General features: G+C 40.3%; 1 protein-coding gene across 1 annotated transcript in view; it reads left to right on the forward strand.

Annotated features, from left to right (window-relative positions):
* The window catches only part of PARVB (parvin beta), a 51,678-nt gene extending 33,626 nt beyond the window's left edge, over positions 1–18,052 (forward strand). The window contains exons 7-13 of the mRNA XM_015627676.3: positions 4,347–4,405; positions 6,002–6,021; positions 7,255–7,316; positions 8,511–8,579; positions 9,492–9,593; positions 11,190–11,262; positions 15,040–18,052. Of these exons, the coding sequence (XP_015483162.1) occupies positions 4,347–4,405; positions 6,002–6,021; positions 7,255–7,316; positions 8,511–8,579; positions 9,492–9,593; positions 11,190–11,262; positions 15,040–15,116 (462 nt within the window). The 3' untranslated portion in view covers positions 15,117–18,052. The remainder of the gene's footprint in view (positions 1–4,346; positions 4,406–6,001; positions 6,022–7,254; positions 7,317–8,510; positions 8,580–9,491; positions 9,594–11,189; positions 11,263–15,039) is intronic.
* Positions 18,053–18,158: the final 106 nt, after the last annotated feature.

The following is an 18,158-nucleotide window of genomic DNA, read 5'->3' on the forward strand; positions in this document are numbered from 1 at the left end:
GGATGCTCCCTGGTTCACAATAAATGTGTTTGTTGTGTATAGAAGGCAATTTTGAACTGCTTTAGTTCTTTCAGAAATAAAGCCAGAATTTAAGAACAGTGAGTTAGTTATATAGCGACACAAAAATAAATAGGAGACTGATTTATTTTTAAATTTTTTTGTCAGTCTTGGAAAGATAAGGAGGAATATGTAAATATAAGCTGGTCAGCAGCTCTCTCACACCTTGATGATAAAAACCTTCTTCTGCCCTTCAGTGAAGTGTCTTCTGTAACTGATAAGGCAGAAAAAATATTAGATAGAGAAGTAAAGCCTTCCTTTCTTTGTCCTTAGTTCAAGCTTCAGAGCCATCTACCTCTACAGCAGAGGGAAGGCTGTGGAGGTTTTCACTTCTTTTCCTGTTGGAGGGACAAAGAGGAGACACCACCTGGTTCACCAGAGTCCCTGGATCTAGAGACTAGGATGACATAAAGGCTGACAAGAAACTAGGCATGGGAGAGAGCAACACCTGTGTCCCCAAGGGAGTCAGGTATAGTCCCCTGAAGGTGTCAGGTGTAGTGGGAATTCAGTCAAGTCCTAGAGGATCTTGCTCTTGGATCTAGAGCCTGGAGTCCTGGAGTTGGGCATGGTTACAGCTGGCCCTGTGCAAGAGGAGGCTTCTCTCAGCCCTCAACCTACTACTAGGAAAAGCTTGCAACCCTTCATCTTTGTTTATTTAAATGGAAAGAGAGGGGTGGTATGAAACAGAGCATGTTTGTTCTGGGAAGAAAACTTTTGCCATGTAGTTTGATAAACTGAATTTTTGTAGTTCAGCATCCATAATCTAGTCTCAAAATACATGCTGGTTCAGTAACATAGATCTCTTTAAACGGACTTTGTTTAGCCTTTGTTATACTAGTGACAGAATGGTGATCAGGTGAATATTGTTCCTAATCTAAATAAGAAAACTACTATTAAGATTATTGCCACTATTACCAATTTGGTTTTAAGTGATCTCTTGTTACATATCCCAATAAAGAACAGGGTTCTGTTAAACCAGATCACACTTAACATAAGGTGTTAACTGAGAGGTTTTTATTTAAATGCCTTTCTGCTTGGCTATACATTTGAGGGGATAAATAAACAGTTTAAGTGACTTCTGTGCAAGTCTTTCAAAACTGACCCCACAGCCAGAAAAATGTGCAAGATGCTGTGGGAGTATGGTGCAGGAACATACCCACACTGAAATTTTCAAAACTAGCTAAGTCTCATTTTCATGGGTGGCTTTATCCACTTGTTGAGCTTGTTGAAGTACCTCAGGATCCACACTGTGCAGATCCTGAGGTACTTCTTCCTCAAAAGGACTGTGCTTACACCATGAAAATAAAGTGATTTAGCAGTTACTGCTCAGCCAAGATGTGTGCATTTCCACAGCCCATCCCAGAGCAATGCAGAACACTTAATGAGCTTGTGTAAGTGCTGTGGACTCTTTTTTCTCTTACTTTCACTGTCCTGATCCATAAAGTGAGATAATACTATGACAGCACTGTGCTACATGGAAGATATTTATCCAGATCTCCATAGTTCCATAGTGATTCTTCCTTTTCATTAAATTATTCTCTTCCTTTAGGATCTTGAGGTGACAGACTGAGACTTTCTTAAGATGCTGCTTATTATTTTTTTTTATGATAAATAATTGATTTAGAGTCTGAGAAATATCTGTAGCTCAATCTGAGTCTGTCAAACAATGCACTATCCTTTTTTGGTCCTGCACTGTTAGTTGGTCAGAAGCCCACAAGCATTTTGGAGACAACTTTCTGTTTTATCTTCCTTGGCAGGAAGAGCCTTTAGCTATCTGTCTTTCCATATTATGTGGAACGACTACAAGACCAACCCAGCAGAAAACCACTTTTGTTTTTATTGTTTCTTAATGGTCTCCATGATGTAGCCCCTCTCAAGAGCAGAGCTCCTGAAACAGTTATTTGGAAGTGACTTAAAAGCTTTTTTGAAATCAGCCTCCAGAATTAGTTTTCTTGCTGGTTTCTCTGTGTGAAATAAGAAATTGGGTGACAACTGGTAATGTAAGCACAAGTTATTCAAGAGGGGTCCTGGCAGAGCAAGGGTTTAGATGGGCCTTCTAGTTAAAATCCTGTGAGTAGCTACTCTAAGTGCTGAGTTGAGTCTAGGGTGATACATGCTTTAATGCTGGTGTCACTCAACAGGTGCCTGTCATTCCAGTCCTCCTCGGGGAGGGCAGGGAGGAGAGAAACTCCTGGTTTTGGTGGTGCTTCCAGTGAGAGCTGAAAATAGTGAGATTTTCCAGCTGACTCTACTGCCTGCTATTTGAAATGTAAGCTTACATGGTGAAGAAATACTCTAATTCAGGAAAACAAAAAAGTTCTTAGAATTAAGTGTAAAAATTGTCCTTAAGGCTCATTGTGTTGGTTATTGTTGCAAGGCTCGGGAATCGTCATCTTTTATACTTAACTTGCCTCAGCCTTATTCTTAAAATTGCAGCATGTCCCACAGTGGTGCTGCTGGGAGATCTGGGGTATTTTTTACAATTATTCCCTTTTAGTCTGACTTGCAGACTGAAAGGTCAGAGTCAAGGCAGAATGAAGAATAAATGTGTCTGGTACCAGTGGTGGAAGGAATCAACATTTTATCAGGAAATGACATTTGCTTTTGGATTGCAAGGTCAGGAGACCTAGGCTTGCTGTAAGAGCAACATGCTCAGCTGCCTGGGAGGGGGAGCAGAGCTTCCTTTTCCACCAGCTGGGGAGCCAGTGTTGGAATCCGTTCCTCTTTCTCATCAGGCACTTGGAGGCATTACTCATGAGTCATCACTTGCTGAGGGTTTTGTTCACAGGTTTCAGCATCTTCTCCCTGGGGTTCAGGGTGCCTGGAAGGTCCTGAGCCTTGTGTTAATAAAGCAGAGGCATGGTGGGATGGAATAAAGACAGCATTGTTTTGTATGCAGGAAAATACTATTCTGTCAGATGCCTCCTCATTTTTTCATCCATGTTGTCATGCTGGCTTTTGCCCCAAACCTCCTGGAGCCATTCCCATGTCTCCCTCGGGGGAGCAGGATGGGATAGGAGTGTGATTAGGGAAGTGAGGGCTATGAAGACAAGGCCAGCTGGCAGCACAAAACCCAGGGCCCCGTCAGGCATGGAGCTGTAACAGCTCCCCCCTTGCCTCCTGCCAGGCTCCCTCCTCCTCCCTTCCAGCAGCTCTGCCTGCCTTCATTTCTTCAGTAAGGAGTGGAGGGGCAGGAGTTCCTCTTACCGGCTTTTAGACTTCAATTCTCATTTGTCTAACTGCTTCTGGGGAAGGATGTGTTTCTCCTCAAAGCTGTTCTCCCTACTAAGTTCTTGCTTGATGTTCATCTGGTGAAAACGATTGATATGGTAAAGGTGTACAGAGCTTGTGCTTGGGGGGGGGGGGGGGGGGGGGGGGGGGGGGGGGGGGGGGGGGGAAGGGGGTGTTTCCCTGCTTACCTGAGCTGGAAAGCTTTATTGACCCTCCCCTAAGTCATTCTGACAGACTTGGTTCCTAGATGGCTGCTGAGATTTGAGCTCTTTCTGTCAGCTTTTTGAGCACAGAGAAGGGAGGAAAGAAATTCCTCCATTCAGGCATAGTTTTGAAAGGAACCCATGGAGATGCAAAGCAAGTTTTTTACTCGGGTGAAAGCACTTCCAGCCTCTGAGGTATTTTGAAACTGTCTCAACACATGCTGTTTCTCTTGGGTAGAGACTCCTTATTCATGCAGAAAATTATGCTCAGGACAGACAACCTGGCATCAGGGAAGCACTATTCTTTGTGAAATCATTAGCTGAGCTTTTTGTGCTCCCCCGTGTTTCCTTGGAGGATATATCCCTGTCAGGTGTGTGGCAGTAGCCCCAGTGCCATACCTGCTCTAGGAGAGCTGTGTCAGCCCTCTGGAGCCCTGGCCTAGGAACAGCCATCTGTGTAATTTCTGTCCCAGAAGAGTCAGGCTGCCAGATGTAGCAAACTGCTGGTTGATACCGTGACATGACCAGCTGCCCTGCAGGGATCTAAGATGGGGCTGACAAACTCTAAATTGTGTTCCAGGCATGATATTGACTGTAGTCTGAGGGGAACAATTGTTAGTGAGGCTGATAGCTACAAATACAGGTGTAAATATACATTTCCCAAACATCCCTGTTTTGGCTGTCAACCTGATCTTTGCCCCCCTTGTTCTGGGGGTGAATCCTCCTGTGTTGGCTGTTTCACTTCTGCTCCTGTGAAACTTGGTGAATTCATCTGTTATGTCCTCTGGTGCTCTGAAAAATGCTGAATGAACCCCTGATGAGCTTCTCCTTTGCTAATTCCATCTTCCTTTCCAGAAACGTGAAGGCCTCCTTCAGACCACTCATGTTTCAGAGGAGCTGACGACCACAACAGAGTAAGCACAAAATGCTTTGGTGCAGGATGTGAGACCATTTCTGAGGGTGAGGGAGAAGTTTAATTGTCCCCCATCCTTGCTAAATAAACGAAATCCCTTCATGTAGTGCTTTTTTAACTACAAGGAAATGACTTAGTCTGTGAAAACAGGCTACAAGGGAGAAGTGTCTTCTGGAAATTCTTGTGTCTTAGAAGCTTTTAACTGACAGTGACTTCTGTGAGTCTTTTTTCCCCCCCTGCCTACTGGATGTATGTATAATATATATCTGTTATATATACATATTTGCTTTCTGCTTAGTACTATTTTCTCTACTACGTGAAGGGCTAATGTAGATATTTTGGGGAAGAATTATTTTGGAAAAAGGCAATTCTTTGACATAGCTCTCTAAACTAAAGTGATACAGTTCCAACTGTAAGGAGAGGTCAGCAAAAATAAATCAATAAACCTCTCTCCTCTCCAATCTTTGTACCAGCTTACTTTGCTTTATGTTTTTACATTTTATATAAGGAGAAGGCTAGACATGTATTTTGTCTTCAACTGAAAGCTGAGGTTTTCCTTCACATGGCCTGAAGGCACCTTTTCTAAGAGGGGCTTACATGAGCCCTCCCCCAGTTTATCAATGTATTGTCTCCCTGTAGAGTTGGCTCAGCTTCCCATGGCTTTGAAGATAAATGAAGCACTTAGTGGGGAAGATCTTTCAGATGGAAGTGCTCAGAAATGAGATCATGATGTCTCTGTGTGAACATTAAAAATCTCATAGTGGTTTTTGTAGATAAGAGCTCTGGCTCAGGTTTGTGGGCCAAAATTCCTCCCCTCTCTCCTGTGCCCTTGAACAACGCAGTGAGCTTGTGCTCTGCTCCAGATGTGGTTTGCAAGATGTGATCTGCAGGCTGGGGCTTGGACATTTTTTTAGCAAGAAAGATGTTTGCAGATTTGTATGTGTGTTTATACATATATTTTATGGAGCTAATTAATATTGCACAGTATTAAGAGGTTACTGCTTTATGTGTTGCATATCCAGATACAAGTACACCTATGGAAAATGCAGTGATCAGCAAAATCCAATGTTTACTGAATAATTTCAAATTCCTCTGTGCAAATCAGGGCCTGATTCTCAGCTGATATATATGATTGGTGATGTCACTGGCTATGTATGTATTTCATATGTGGCAGTTTTATTTGCGTAATATTCACATAGAATGTGTTTTCTTCAGAGAAAACAGGTTAAAGTGAGGTAGATGGCTTTGCTTCTTGTAAGGTGTGTGGTTTAGATTATATTTGTGGAAATGCACACACAAACACATTTAGTCATTCACCCTTCATCATAAAAATTATGGATAAGAAGTCATAATTGTGTATAAAATATAGTTAAACATTTCCATTAATTTCAAGTGGATTTCCCTGACATCACTGGTGCTCTGCTGGGGGCATTCCTGCAGCATGTTGGGTCTGGTCTGTAATGTGCTCAGCCATTGAGTTTACAAGTTGTTGGCCCTCTGCATATTGAAGGAAAACTGCTTTTAGGGCTATTCTCTTGCCCTTCCAAACTGATTATTCATGAACTAACTTAATGTTTTTGAATTCTCTGACTTGCAGGATGATGATGGGAAGATTTGGTATGTAACAAACTTGACTCTGAATTTTTCTTTTTTTTTTTTGCTCGATTTGTGTCAGGCACAGAAGTCTGGTCATTTTTTCTTCCGGCAGATCAAGACAATAGGTTGAGCAATTCCATGAGGTTGGAATGTGTTGTGGAGACAGGTTTTGTTACTCTTTGTAGATGTGGAGCATAATGGGTAGGACCAGATCTAACTCCTTTGCATGGAGAATCTTACCTCCTCTGTGTTTACTGCACTTTGAAGTTTAGGCCTTACCAACTGTATGTCTGGTCTAAGCAAAATCTCTTTCTTTTGGTGCTGCTGCCAAGAGATTTCCCTTTTTGCATTTATTTTTTTTTAGTGGCATTAAGTAATTTCTCATTTTAAAGATGTATGCTCCTGTAAAGGATGAAAAAAAGTAATTTATTTTTTTTCTTTGCCCATTATAATATGTTAAAACTATCATTTCTCCTCTTGTAATATATATACATTAAATATTAATAAGGCACTGGAAAATAAGTAATGTCAGTGAACTATAAGGGCTAAATAATGTATCTTCAGATAACAAAATAATTTAGATAATAAATGTCTATTTGACAGTAGAAAGCTATTAAAATGTGTTTTGTAAATAAAAAGTATTTAATCATGGAAAACAGATTGGATTAGATATTGATAGACAATGCTTGGAAGGGAAAAACATAATTTAAATATTTATATTGTCTGCAGGTTTTGCTCTTCATACACTGCTGAATCAGTATTCACTAGAGTTCAGTTCTAAGCTTTACTGATGTTAGGGGTGCTACCAGTCATTTTAAATTAATCAAATTAAATTTTATTAATTTAAATCAAAAAATTAAATTTGATTGAATCAAATTTGATTATCTAAATGTCTGAATTTGACACTGAATGTGGATGCAACCATAGTTATTTAAGTTAGGATTGGGGTATTGTCAGAATTTGTGTTTCATTTTAATTTTTCTTTCACCCACATATTTTCTGTAGCAATTTTGAATAGCAGAAATGTGAAAAAAAAGTGAGCATGTTTATTTTCAGTTTTTTATCTCTAAAATCCCCAGAGCCATTTGCTCTGGCATGTAGCCAGACACCAAAACAGCATGCTGACTTTTAGCTTGGGTCTCAGTTACATGACTTTATGAAGAGAAAAACCTTTAAGCTTTGGACGGGAAACCTGCTTCCCACACTTGTGCTGTTGGAGGTGTTCTGATTTTAATTTTTTTCCCCCCAAACCAGAGCGTGATGCCTTTGACACGCTTTTTGATCACGCACCAGACAAGCTCAGCGTAGTCAAAAAGGTAAAAAGTAAAATCCTAGCTTTATTTTCCACATTGCATTTTTTTTCTATGCTTTTGGGAAGATATTCAGGAACATCCAGCAAATAACAGAAGAGGAATCTGAAATAGTGGAAAGGGTGTTTTTCCCAGGGATCACTGTCTCAAAACCAGGTGATGTTTTCCACAGTACCCTAAAATATTTCAGCCATAAAGAAGTTTGCTGAATATAAAGCTTTTACAAAAGAGCTGGTTTTGTCCGAGTGCTAAGCACATCTTCCTATGGTCCCTTGGTTTGTCCTTTAAAGCTAAGCATCATTGAACCACACATCCATTCAGACATATTTTTGACATGGCTTTGTGTTAGATAGACTAGAGGGGTAATGTAGCTGTTTATCTCTCTCTGCCAGCTCTTGCTGCTTTGGGGGAATATATGAAACGCCACATAGTTCCATCAGATAGTTCCAGCCTGGCTGTTAAGCTGCTCATTAGGAGAGCAGTATGTGAAGATTAGTGTTGTAAATTGTCCCTTCCCCTTGTGTGAAATAAAGGATGTGTGCTTTTAAAATAATGCTTTGAAGTCTTCGTAAGATTTTTATCTTTTCAGCCTGAAATGTCTTCTAGGAAAGTGTTTTTAAGTGGATAAAGAACTAACTTAACTCTTTCCACACAATGAATGTGGTAACATCTACTCTGTGTCCCTTCTGGAAATGGTGCAAGTGGGCTGACAGACCTCTGTGCTTCAGTCCATTAGCACAGGTCTGGTTTGTAATGGCAGGATTTGCATCTGGAATAGAAATCCCACCTGGGCTACATCCTGCCTGTACTCTGTATACTGACTGCACACGTCCCTCCAGGAACAGAATTGTGTGCACAATGCTGTGCCGTTGACACTTCAAAAACCTGAAAAAATTAGTGGGGACAGTAAATGCACTTACTACTCACTTCACCTTCAGGCACCAATGTCATCACAGTGTTTTCCCAGGACACTAAAATTTGCTTGATGGTGCTGGGAAAGCTGCATGTAACAGCACCATCTGCTGAGTCCTGGCATCTGGTGCAACAAAACTGGCACTTCTTTGTACTTACTTGTGCAAAAGCAAGCAATAAACATGCATGTTGTATTTTCAAAATGTCTTTAGAGGTTATGTTAACCCTTTCACTGAGTGTAGTGTCTGACATCATTGTTTCTGCTCTTTTGGTTTGTTTTTTTTTAAGTCTCTGATCACCTTTGTGAACAAACACTTGAATAAACTGAATTTGGAAGTAACGGAGTTGGAAACCCAGGTAAGGAGGCTTTGTCTTCTTGGATGTAATCTGTGTAAATCGCAAATTTTCAGATGTGGGCTTGGCTAAGCAGAATCAGATCTTGTTTCTGGAGTTTACTGAGCTGTGAGAAATGGTGATCTTATTGTCTTGGCAAAAAGATAAGCACAGCATCCAGAGAATTTTACCAGGAGTATAGGTAATTCATTTGATCCTGGCTTGGTATATAGCAGTCATTCATTCACTGCTACTTTACAGCTTTTCCGAAATGGGTGACTGGATCTGATCTGTCACAAGAAATTGTTGCTTCATGCCATAAAGATACCCAAGAATTTATTTTTTAGAAGATGTAACATATACCGTATCAGGATCACAAGTGGGAAGACTTAGAACTACTTAACATTGTCCCCTTAGTCAGTCAGTAGCCATCTGGTCTGGTAGGAACACTGCACAGGGTGGCTGAAAATATGTAGGATTTTATTCAGCATTTGCTGAAACCATAAGCAATCTATTTTGACTTGGGGGAAAAAAATACTTTTATGAAATTCAGCTTCTTACCTGTGACAGGAGAGACTTAATTTCAGATTTGATTAAGGGCAAAGATTCAAATGTCTTACACACAAATTTAAGAGGGGTTGTGGTTGAAATGACCAGATACTGTAGCACTAGGACTAGGGGTATATAACATGCAAATGTGTTTCCCAGGAAATTTGGTACTTTTTATCTACAGCTGTGAACTTGGCAGGATTCCTGAAGCAAATTAAATGAACACTAGGAAAGCAAGAACAGACTCCTGAACCATCTCACACTTCTGTGCTAGCGAAAAAAAGAAAGAAAAAAAGTCAAAATACATAATTTGGGCCAAACATTCTTTGTCCTTATTTATGAAAGCTGATTTACAAACAGATGCTTTCTTCTCATACTTCTCTTCAGTTTGCAGATGGTGTTTACTTGGTTTTGCTCATGGGTCTCCTCGAGGACTATTTTGTTCCACTTCACAACTTCTACTTAACACCTGAAAGTTTTGATCAAAAGGTGGGTAGAAACTCCAGGTTATGTTCTTTCTGCATTGTTATCACATTTTTTTCCAATTATTTTATCCTTTCTCCTTGTGCCAGGTGAAACAGAACCTGATATATTCTCTGCAGAAAATCTAGCAAAGAGGCTGTGGCACTTGATGGTTAAAACCACTAAAAAATTGTGAAATTAATGGGTAAATTCCCCATAGTTAAGGAAGAAAGGTATTCTGTTCCTGGCATCAGACAACACATAAAGCTCACAAATATCCAGGATGGATAAATACAATAATGAGTGCTCTGTACTGTATAGTACTTTGCATAACCAAAGTAATTTTTTAGATTGTAGTATTGCCTGAAGCATTCTTGTGTGGATGTCTCTTGCTCTCATCCCCACACTTGCTCCATTGTCCTATGCCCCTCCTTGTGTTCACAATGAGAAAAGTGTTTAGGTTGTGTTTTAATGTCACAACCAAAAGTTTACCTCTGCCTGCAGCTTGTTCCCAAACTTGCACATGCATCTGTGTGTGTTTGGGCTTGGTGTATCAGAATACCCTGAGCCAGTCCTGCATGTGCCCTCTGCTTTTTATTCTGCCAGGTTCTGCAATGCAGAGACAGGTTTTGTGTTGGCTGAGCTGTAGCAGGACGGGGGTTAGGTCAGGAGTGGAAACATTGGCTAAAGTTAAAAGATGGAATGCTGTCTGAGTGCTGTTTAAAATGCAGCTTCCACACAGATTGTTGCTGTCAGTCCCTCACAAAGGTACATCTCTGGGAGGGATGGCTCTCTATTACATCTCACATGTCTTGTATAGCTTTCTCTTGCTTCTTTATCCCATAATCTTCAATTTTTGTCCTTGTGGAAATGCAGGGTGCTGAGTTGCAGCCAGCATCTGTTAGGTTACAATTTTATTATTAATGGTTGAAATTCATAAAGATTACCCGGTATTCCTGAAGTCACAATGTGATTTTGTGTGGAGACTCAGCCTTGTGGAATGGGCATTTGTAAATTGAAGAAGGAGAGGTAGGCTCTGAGTTTTGGGGGAAAAAATATACCACATTTAAAGTGATTGGTTTTGTCACAATGAATGAGGAGGAACTGCAGCAGGTAAGAGAGATTAATAAAGTCCTGAGTCATAAGCAATGTATCCTCAGAACTGTCATGGGCAGTAACAAAGCTGCACAGAATTCATAATGCTAACTACCTGCCTAAATTTCAGTAAGCATGGACAAGAAATCTGCTATGCAAATCTCTTTAAACTGAAATTTTTATTCCTCAGAGGAGAGATTAAATAAAGACACCTACCTTCTTTTGCTTTCCCTTTTTGTCCATTTTCTTTCCTCTGAATTTATGCTCCTATGTGATCTGTGGGGGCTTGTTCAGAAGCTCTTTATGTACAGTTGGGCTTAGCTTGTTTTGCCGGTTCTCTGCATAGCCTGCCCAGGAACTGCCATCACCAAGCACCTTATGGTTCTGCTATGCTTAAGCATGTAAATGTTTAATATTGATTTAAATAGAATTATCAAGTGCAGAGAGAAAAAAGCATCTATAAAATTTTGATTAAAGGTTCTTGATGCTTATATAACTCTGAGATTCTAAACCATTTACCTCTTTCAGGTGCACAATATTTCTTTTGCTTTTGAGCTGATGCAAGACGGAGGCCTGAAGAAGCCAAAAGCTCGCCCTGAAGGTATGGACATACCACATGGCTTTAAACTGTACAAAGTCATCAGAGCAGGTGTATTTCAAGTGCAATTCCATTCAAAGTAGCAATAGTACCACAAAGTGGAGCTGTGAATGGGCCCCTTGAGAGCTTTCCAAAGGATTCACTATCTGTGCCTGGGGTATATCCTGACCATGCTTCTTGTCTGGAGCAGATTCACTGAGGTGTCCAAGTGGAGCTTTAGTGAGTCATTCAAGGGCTGCTCAGTATATGTTATAAATTCAGCTGGTGTTTTCAATCCATCAGAATGCTTTTCATGGTCTTAATTCTTGTAATTCTTACAGCTGGTGCTAGTCTGGACTCCTGTGATCAGATAACTGGAAGACTTCAGATTTTTTTTTTAGGAGAACCAGTAACAAACAATCTTCTTGATTTATGTGGCTGTGGAAGCCAGAGCTAAAAAGTGTAAAACTCAAGTTTTCCCTTGAAGTTTCTTAACTTTAACATTAATTATTGATGAGGTCTGCTCTGTTCCTTGCACGAGGGATAAAAAGAGGAATTAAAATGTTATGAGTGCTAAATGAGCAATTTTTATTCCTGGTGTTACAGACCACATATGTGTTACAAGCTCCTGCAGAACAAAGAAAAATGAGGATGCCGCAAGAAACATTTGGTCTGACTTAAAATGAGACAAAGTGGTGATAATAGCTAGATTAACAAACAGTGGAGATGGTTGTAAAGGGGGGAAAAGGCAAAAGACAGTATTGAATAGCTTATATATGCTGTCAGTACTGTTGTTGTAAACTGGGGGATGAAAAGTGCTCCTGAAGAATGCTGAAAAAAAGGATGAAAACCAGAAGAGGTTACCTTTCCATAAGGCTTTCTTTCATCCTTACGCTATAGTGAATGGTAATACACTACAGTAGATCTTGCTTGTGTAGATCCGATAAGAAGCAAAATATGCTTTTAAGTGTTCTACTGATTGAAAATTTAATTATTAATATAAGCTGGAGAGCCAAATTAGCTCATACAACATTCCTTTTTTGCTGTGTGCTTCTGCAGGATGTACCATCTCTTGTGTTTTCCTTCCTCTTCTCTGTGTGTAGCCATTCCTGGCAGCAGTTCCCAGCTGTTGGAGTGGTTGTGCTCCTGTGGTATCTGTGTGCCTGAAACTGACTGGCTCTTGAAAAACTCCTCCCTTGGAGAGGACAGTCACTTCTTGGGAATGGCTTTGTCACCATAGCGTCATTTGTAAAGCCTTGCCAGTAATGTATTGAAATATGTGATTCACAGAACAATAATTCATTTGGACAGAGAATCTGAAGCTCTGCAAAAATATTCTGTGTGTAGTTATGCTCTGTTAATGCTGTACTCTGATCCATTGTTTGTTCATCAATAGGCTGGGAAACCTATCAGGTGAATCCACGTGCTTTAGCATGAATTGGATAGTAAATACCTCTTGGATTAGAATCATAGAATTGTTAAGGTTGGAAAAGACCTCTAAGACTATTGAGTTCAACAATTAACCCAGCACCATTGTGTTCACCATTATGCCACATCCCCAAATGCCACATCTATATAACTTCTAAATCCCTCTAGACATGGGGACTGCAACACTTCCCTGGGAAGCCTGTTTGGATGTTTGACAACCCTTTTGCTGAAGAAATTTTCCCAATACCCAACTGGGAAAACATGCTCTGTTACAACTTGAGGCTGTTTCCTCTCGTCCTGGGAGCAGAGCTTGTCACCCCCTGGCTGTCTCCTCCTGTCAGGGAGTTGTGCAGAGCCAGAAGGTTCCCTCTGAGCCTCCTTTTCTCCAGGCCGAGCCCCTTTCCCAGCTCCCTCAGCCCCTCCAAACCCTTCCCCAGCTCCATTCTCTTCTCATTCTTCCGTGCTCCAGCCCCTCAATGTCCATCTTGTCCTGAGGTTCCCAAGCTGCCCCAGGATCTGAGGTGGTGAGCCTGGCTGTCCAACCAGTCTAATTAGTTGTAGTTTTAAGGAAAAATGTAATTTTAAGGAAAAATGTTGTCTAGAGCAGATCATTTTTATCCCTAAAACCCATGCTTTCTACAGTGCTTGCAAGAAATAGGTCTTGTTAAATCTTGTAGTGTGTCTTTGTACAGGTGTAAACAAAAATAGGACCATACAGATCATCTCTTCTCTGTTCTTCAAGCCAAATTCAGTGGATTGGGCCAGCAGCAGAACTATGTTGTGATGGATTAATTTAGTATCCTCTAATGAGGTTGTATCTCATTATCATATGGACTGTGAAAGTCTTAAATGAATGGAATAGTTTAAACTACTTTTAGAGTGTATGACCACTTTCAGTTAACATTTTATTAGTTGTTGGTAATCTTATGGCGGCCTATGTTTTATCTTATTATAAGAAACAGGAGGCTGCAAATATGCTTATTCTTGGAAGTACCTGTTAGACACATCGATAAGGAGCACAACAGTTGCCCACAGAGGGGGGATGCATTGCACACTCTGTACTCTTTAATGCAGCAGTCAAAGACATAACAAGGCCTGAAAGTTAAGAAAATGGCAAACTGGAATTACAGTATAACTTTTGCAATAGTGGTTATTAACCATTGGTCTTCATTGTCAAGGAATGGAGATGGAATTTCCACCACTGAAAGATGGAAAAAGAAAAAAAAAATTAAGAAAACATTCAGTGTTAAGCTTGTGTTTTAACTTGGGTTAGCTTGCTTTAATTTGGGTATCAACTTTCTATGATACCTAGAAAAATTAGAAGTTTTGTATTTAAGGTATACAAATAGGACATTTCTTTTTTTAGGGTGCATGACTTCAGAGCAATTAGGATCTTTCTTTGGGGCAGGAGAAGATTCTTCTGCAAAAGTGAACTGAAAATCATAAATTAAATATATAAAATAATACAGGTAGAAAGAATGTTTGAGAGATTACTGAATGTATCAGATGAAGTGTGGGGTTTTGAGTGATATTTAGTATGGGGTGAGAGGGAAGGGTGAAGAGGTCCTGGCAATGATATTTCAAAGGAGACAGTGGGGATTTCCCTTGGATCTCTCATTAATTGTGCTTGGTGTGTTAGCAGTTTGCTGTCTTTCTAGGACTTTTGATGATTTTTTAATTATCTGTTCTTCCTCACTTCTCCTTTCGTAATATATTGTATATTTTTTGCTTCTTCTTACTACTATCTTACATGTTGTATCCAAACCTTCCTTCTATCTCTTCAGCCTTCTTATGCTGTGCCTCCCCCCAGAATCCCTGCATTCTTAGCATTTTATTGCAGTATAGGTGGAGAAGTGCTAACAGGAAAGCTTTCTCTTGAGAGCCATTCCAGACCTTTTCTCTGGCCTAGCGTGTTAAGAAGCGTTATTAAATAATAAAAAGCTTGAGTATGCTAAGGATTCAGGCTTTGTTAATTCATGGACCGTATCATTGAGAGCTGTGGAAGTGGTTCAGTACCTAAGGATGTGTGTGACTGCTTGTTCACTGTTTCTGTGGCCAGGAAAGTCATCAGGAGTATTTCCCAAAGGCTTTATCCCAGGTCTCTGACAGAAGTAGACTTTCTCTGTAGCAAATTTTAGCTGAGGAAGGGAATTACCTTCTGTTTCCCAGGGAGAAGTTGGCTGTGCTGTATGATTGTAAAGCTGCTTTGAAGAACATCATGCAGGACATTTAAAAGGCTTGAGGAGATCAAAACTCTGTGTATTTTTTTTATTCACAATTCCATCAGCTCAGAGATGTGGGGACTTCTGTTCCTGTCAGGACAAATGAGGAAAAACAAAATGCAAATTAAGGATTTATCCTTTTCTTCCACAGATGTTGTCAATTTGGACTTGAAGTCTACCCTCAGGGTTCTGTACAACCTTTTCACAAAGTACAAGAACATTGAGTGATCCTGGAAGCTGCTGAGGTCTCATCATCCTTCAACCTCCTCAGGCAGAAGTTACAATAAACACACCCTCTGCATGCTCCTATTGTGCCTTATGATATATACTTCTTGCATTCTTCCTATAGTTGATGTGTTCTCTCTGTAGCTGTTTGTAAGACAATCCCACTAAAAATGATGCATCTGTATTCTCTAGGTCACTTGAAAATGTGGTGTTTCACACTTTTGCCAAACGGATCTGTTGTTTGCTATAATCCATGAATGTTCTTTTGAGAAAGGAAATATACCACTAACTACTTTAATAAGCAGGGAAAACATGAGACCTTCCTCATGGCTTGAGATTCTTTGCTTCTGCAGACTTTCTTTTGCATACTCCTTGGTTGCAACACGCATTTGATAATTTTCCAGACTTAGAGTGTTAACAGTAGAAAACCACCACTGGAATTTTTTTAGAAGCTGAGCCTTTTCTATTAAATAAGGGTTTGTGTGTTCTCCTGGTTTGGTTGGGCTGAGGGGAATTACAGGCACTGTGTGAAGCTAAGGGCAAAAGCTTCAGTTTTTGTGTTCACCTCTTTCTACTCAGTGTTACTTCCATTCAGTGTTTACACAGAATAGTTGCAATGGGATGACCAACTAATCTTTTGATGTCTATTTTTTATTTAATCTATTTTCTAGGAGAAATTTGATTGCTAGGGCCACTGTCCGCCTCTAAGCAGGCAGCTTCGGTCAGGTTGATCAGGAGCTGGTCACACAGGCACAGGCTGGATTAGTACATTTGCCCCTGTCCTTCCTGAAACTAACACAGGAAACGTGCTGCAACAGGAGCCATCTGAGTGGGGTTTTGAGAAGATCATTGTGGAGGAAATGGGATTGGCATTTCCAGAGTATATGATATGTGGAATATGTGTTCAAGATCACCCTCTTCCTTTGAGCATGTAGAGGAGAGATTTCATTGCTGCTTTTATGTATCACAGCAGCAACTTTTGTTTTATGGGCAGCCATTCCTTTCAGTGAAACACTAGGCAGAGTGACCTGAAGGAGAGGAGCAGGCAGAATTGCTCTGCTCCATGGGCTTACTTGAATCAGCATCTTCTTTCCCTAAAAATATTTTTTTTACACCAAGCATTATTTGCCTTTGAGCTCAGGTTCAAGAGGAAACATGCTATTTGAATGGTATCATTTTACAATTGGGATTTTCTCCTTCCCTTTTCTTCCCTTCTTAAACATTTTTTCATCTCAGAGGGAGAGAAATGAGCTTCTGCTTCTTTACTTTGTATTTTTGGGTTCTAGTATTTGCATTATTTGGATCACCTCCCCTCGGACTGAAAAAAAAAAAGATGGAAGTTACCCTTTCTTTGCATGAAAATTCAGATTTCCTCTTCTCTGCAAGGCTTGCTGGGGAATCTTTGCATGACTGTACTTTAGGAAGGAGCTAACATATCACTGTTTATACTGAGTCTGGAATAAGTGGATGTGCTGTTCAGATGGGGCCTCTAAACTCCACCACAACACCAACAGAGCAGACTTGCACAGCTGCCAAGGCTTCGTGGGACAGCTCTCCTGCAGGTGAATAAAATTGGTCTAACTTTTGTTCTGAGAAACAAAAGTATCATGAGGTTGGAAGGTCACTGAATGGAAAGGTCTCTCAAACTTTTAGTTCAATGCAGGGTTATTTGCAGGAATCAAGTCTGTTCAAGAGTTGTTATTCCACTCCCCTTCAGGTGGGAGAGATGTGGAGATGCCAGCTTTGTTTATATTCTCTGAGTTGCTGGGAAAGCCCTCCAGAGAGTGTCATTTTTGAAACTGCAAGCAGTATTAATAACAAAAGCAAACAGAAGTTAGAAAGAAGAGATGGGTGAGAGTGATTTGGCTTTATAAAGGGGAATGGCTGTTTTTGAGCTAGGCATGTGAGCAGGTTATAACAGGTTGTAAAAGAGCGTCTGTTTTGTTGAATTAGGTGTTTCTGGTCCCCTTGCTACAACCATGGGTCTCCTTTAGCAGTCCTTCTGTTAATATCCCTATCAGCCAGGACTGCTCCCTAGATCAGGTGTCACAGCCTGTTCTGTTGTGGCCTTGCTTGTTGGTAGATGTTGCACAGGGAAAACACTTTTTTCATTCCTTGGCTCCTGGCTGTCTGGCTAGCTCACTGATCTGTAGACACTGTATTTATTGTTAACTAGATTTGTGAGCAGGGTAGGTTGCACTGAAGTGTGGCTTCATCCCAGACAGCCCAGTTTCCAGGCTGAGCTATGTAGGTAAAGCTTTTCTGAATGCCTGCTTTTGTCATACCTTTCTGTGACACATGCACCAAAATTCTTTGCCTCTCAGAAAGTTGAGTCAGTGTTAAAAATGTGATTCATGATATCTTTGTGTTACTGGGGTTTTACATATGGATACTAGTCTGAATCCTGTTGAGTTCATTTGGAATGCTGAATGCTCTACAGCATTAAAGCTCCTGCATTTGTAAGTATTTAATGAATGTCTGTCTTTTCCAGTCCATACAACTTGATTTTCAGGTGCATTTACTTGACACACTCAGTTAGTGAGCTGTATTACCACAGAAGCAGCTCAGATAGTCCTCAGCTGCATTCTGTTTTTCAAGATGAAAACCCGACAGTAGCAGATTTTTTAAATCAATTTAAACCTCATAGAATTTCTTCCTTCTCTTCCCCATGCCCCAGTGCTTTCAGTATTAATGTATTTTTAAGAGCCTTTTTTACTGTTTTTAACAGCATTTACTCTGGATTTCTAACTACTAAAAACCAGCCTTGCAGATAAAGTTCTGGACTTGTCATACGTTGGAGACGTCCATCTTAGTGATAAGAGTTGTGTACTGTAAGCAAGTTACAATGCAATGCTATGTTTGCTAAAATTCACAGCACAAATGTTTATGCATGGTTTTTGACAATTATACTATTTATTCAAATAAAAAAATAATGATCACTATGTTTTCTACTTTTTTTTTTTCCTCAGTGGAAAAATCTGTGGGAAGAACTTATGAATGGTGAGCTTCCCTTTGCTCTGGTGTGCAGAGTATAGCATGGCTCTC

This window comes from Parus major, chromosome 1A (genome assembly GCF_001522545.3).
Source record: "Parus major isolate Abel chromosome 1A, Parus_major1.1, whole genome shotgun sequence".
NCBI lineage: Eukaryota > Metazoa > Chordata > Aves > Passeriformes > Paridae > Parus > Parus major.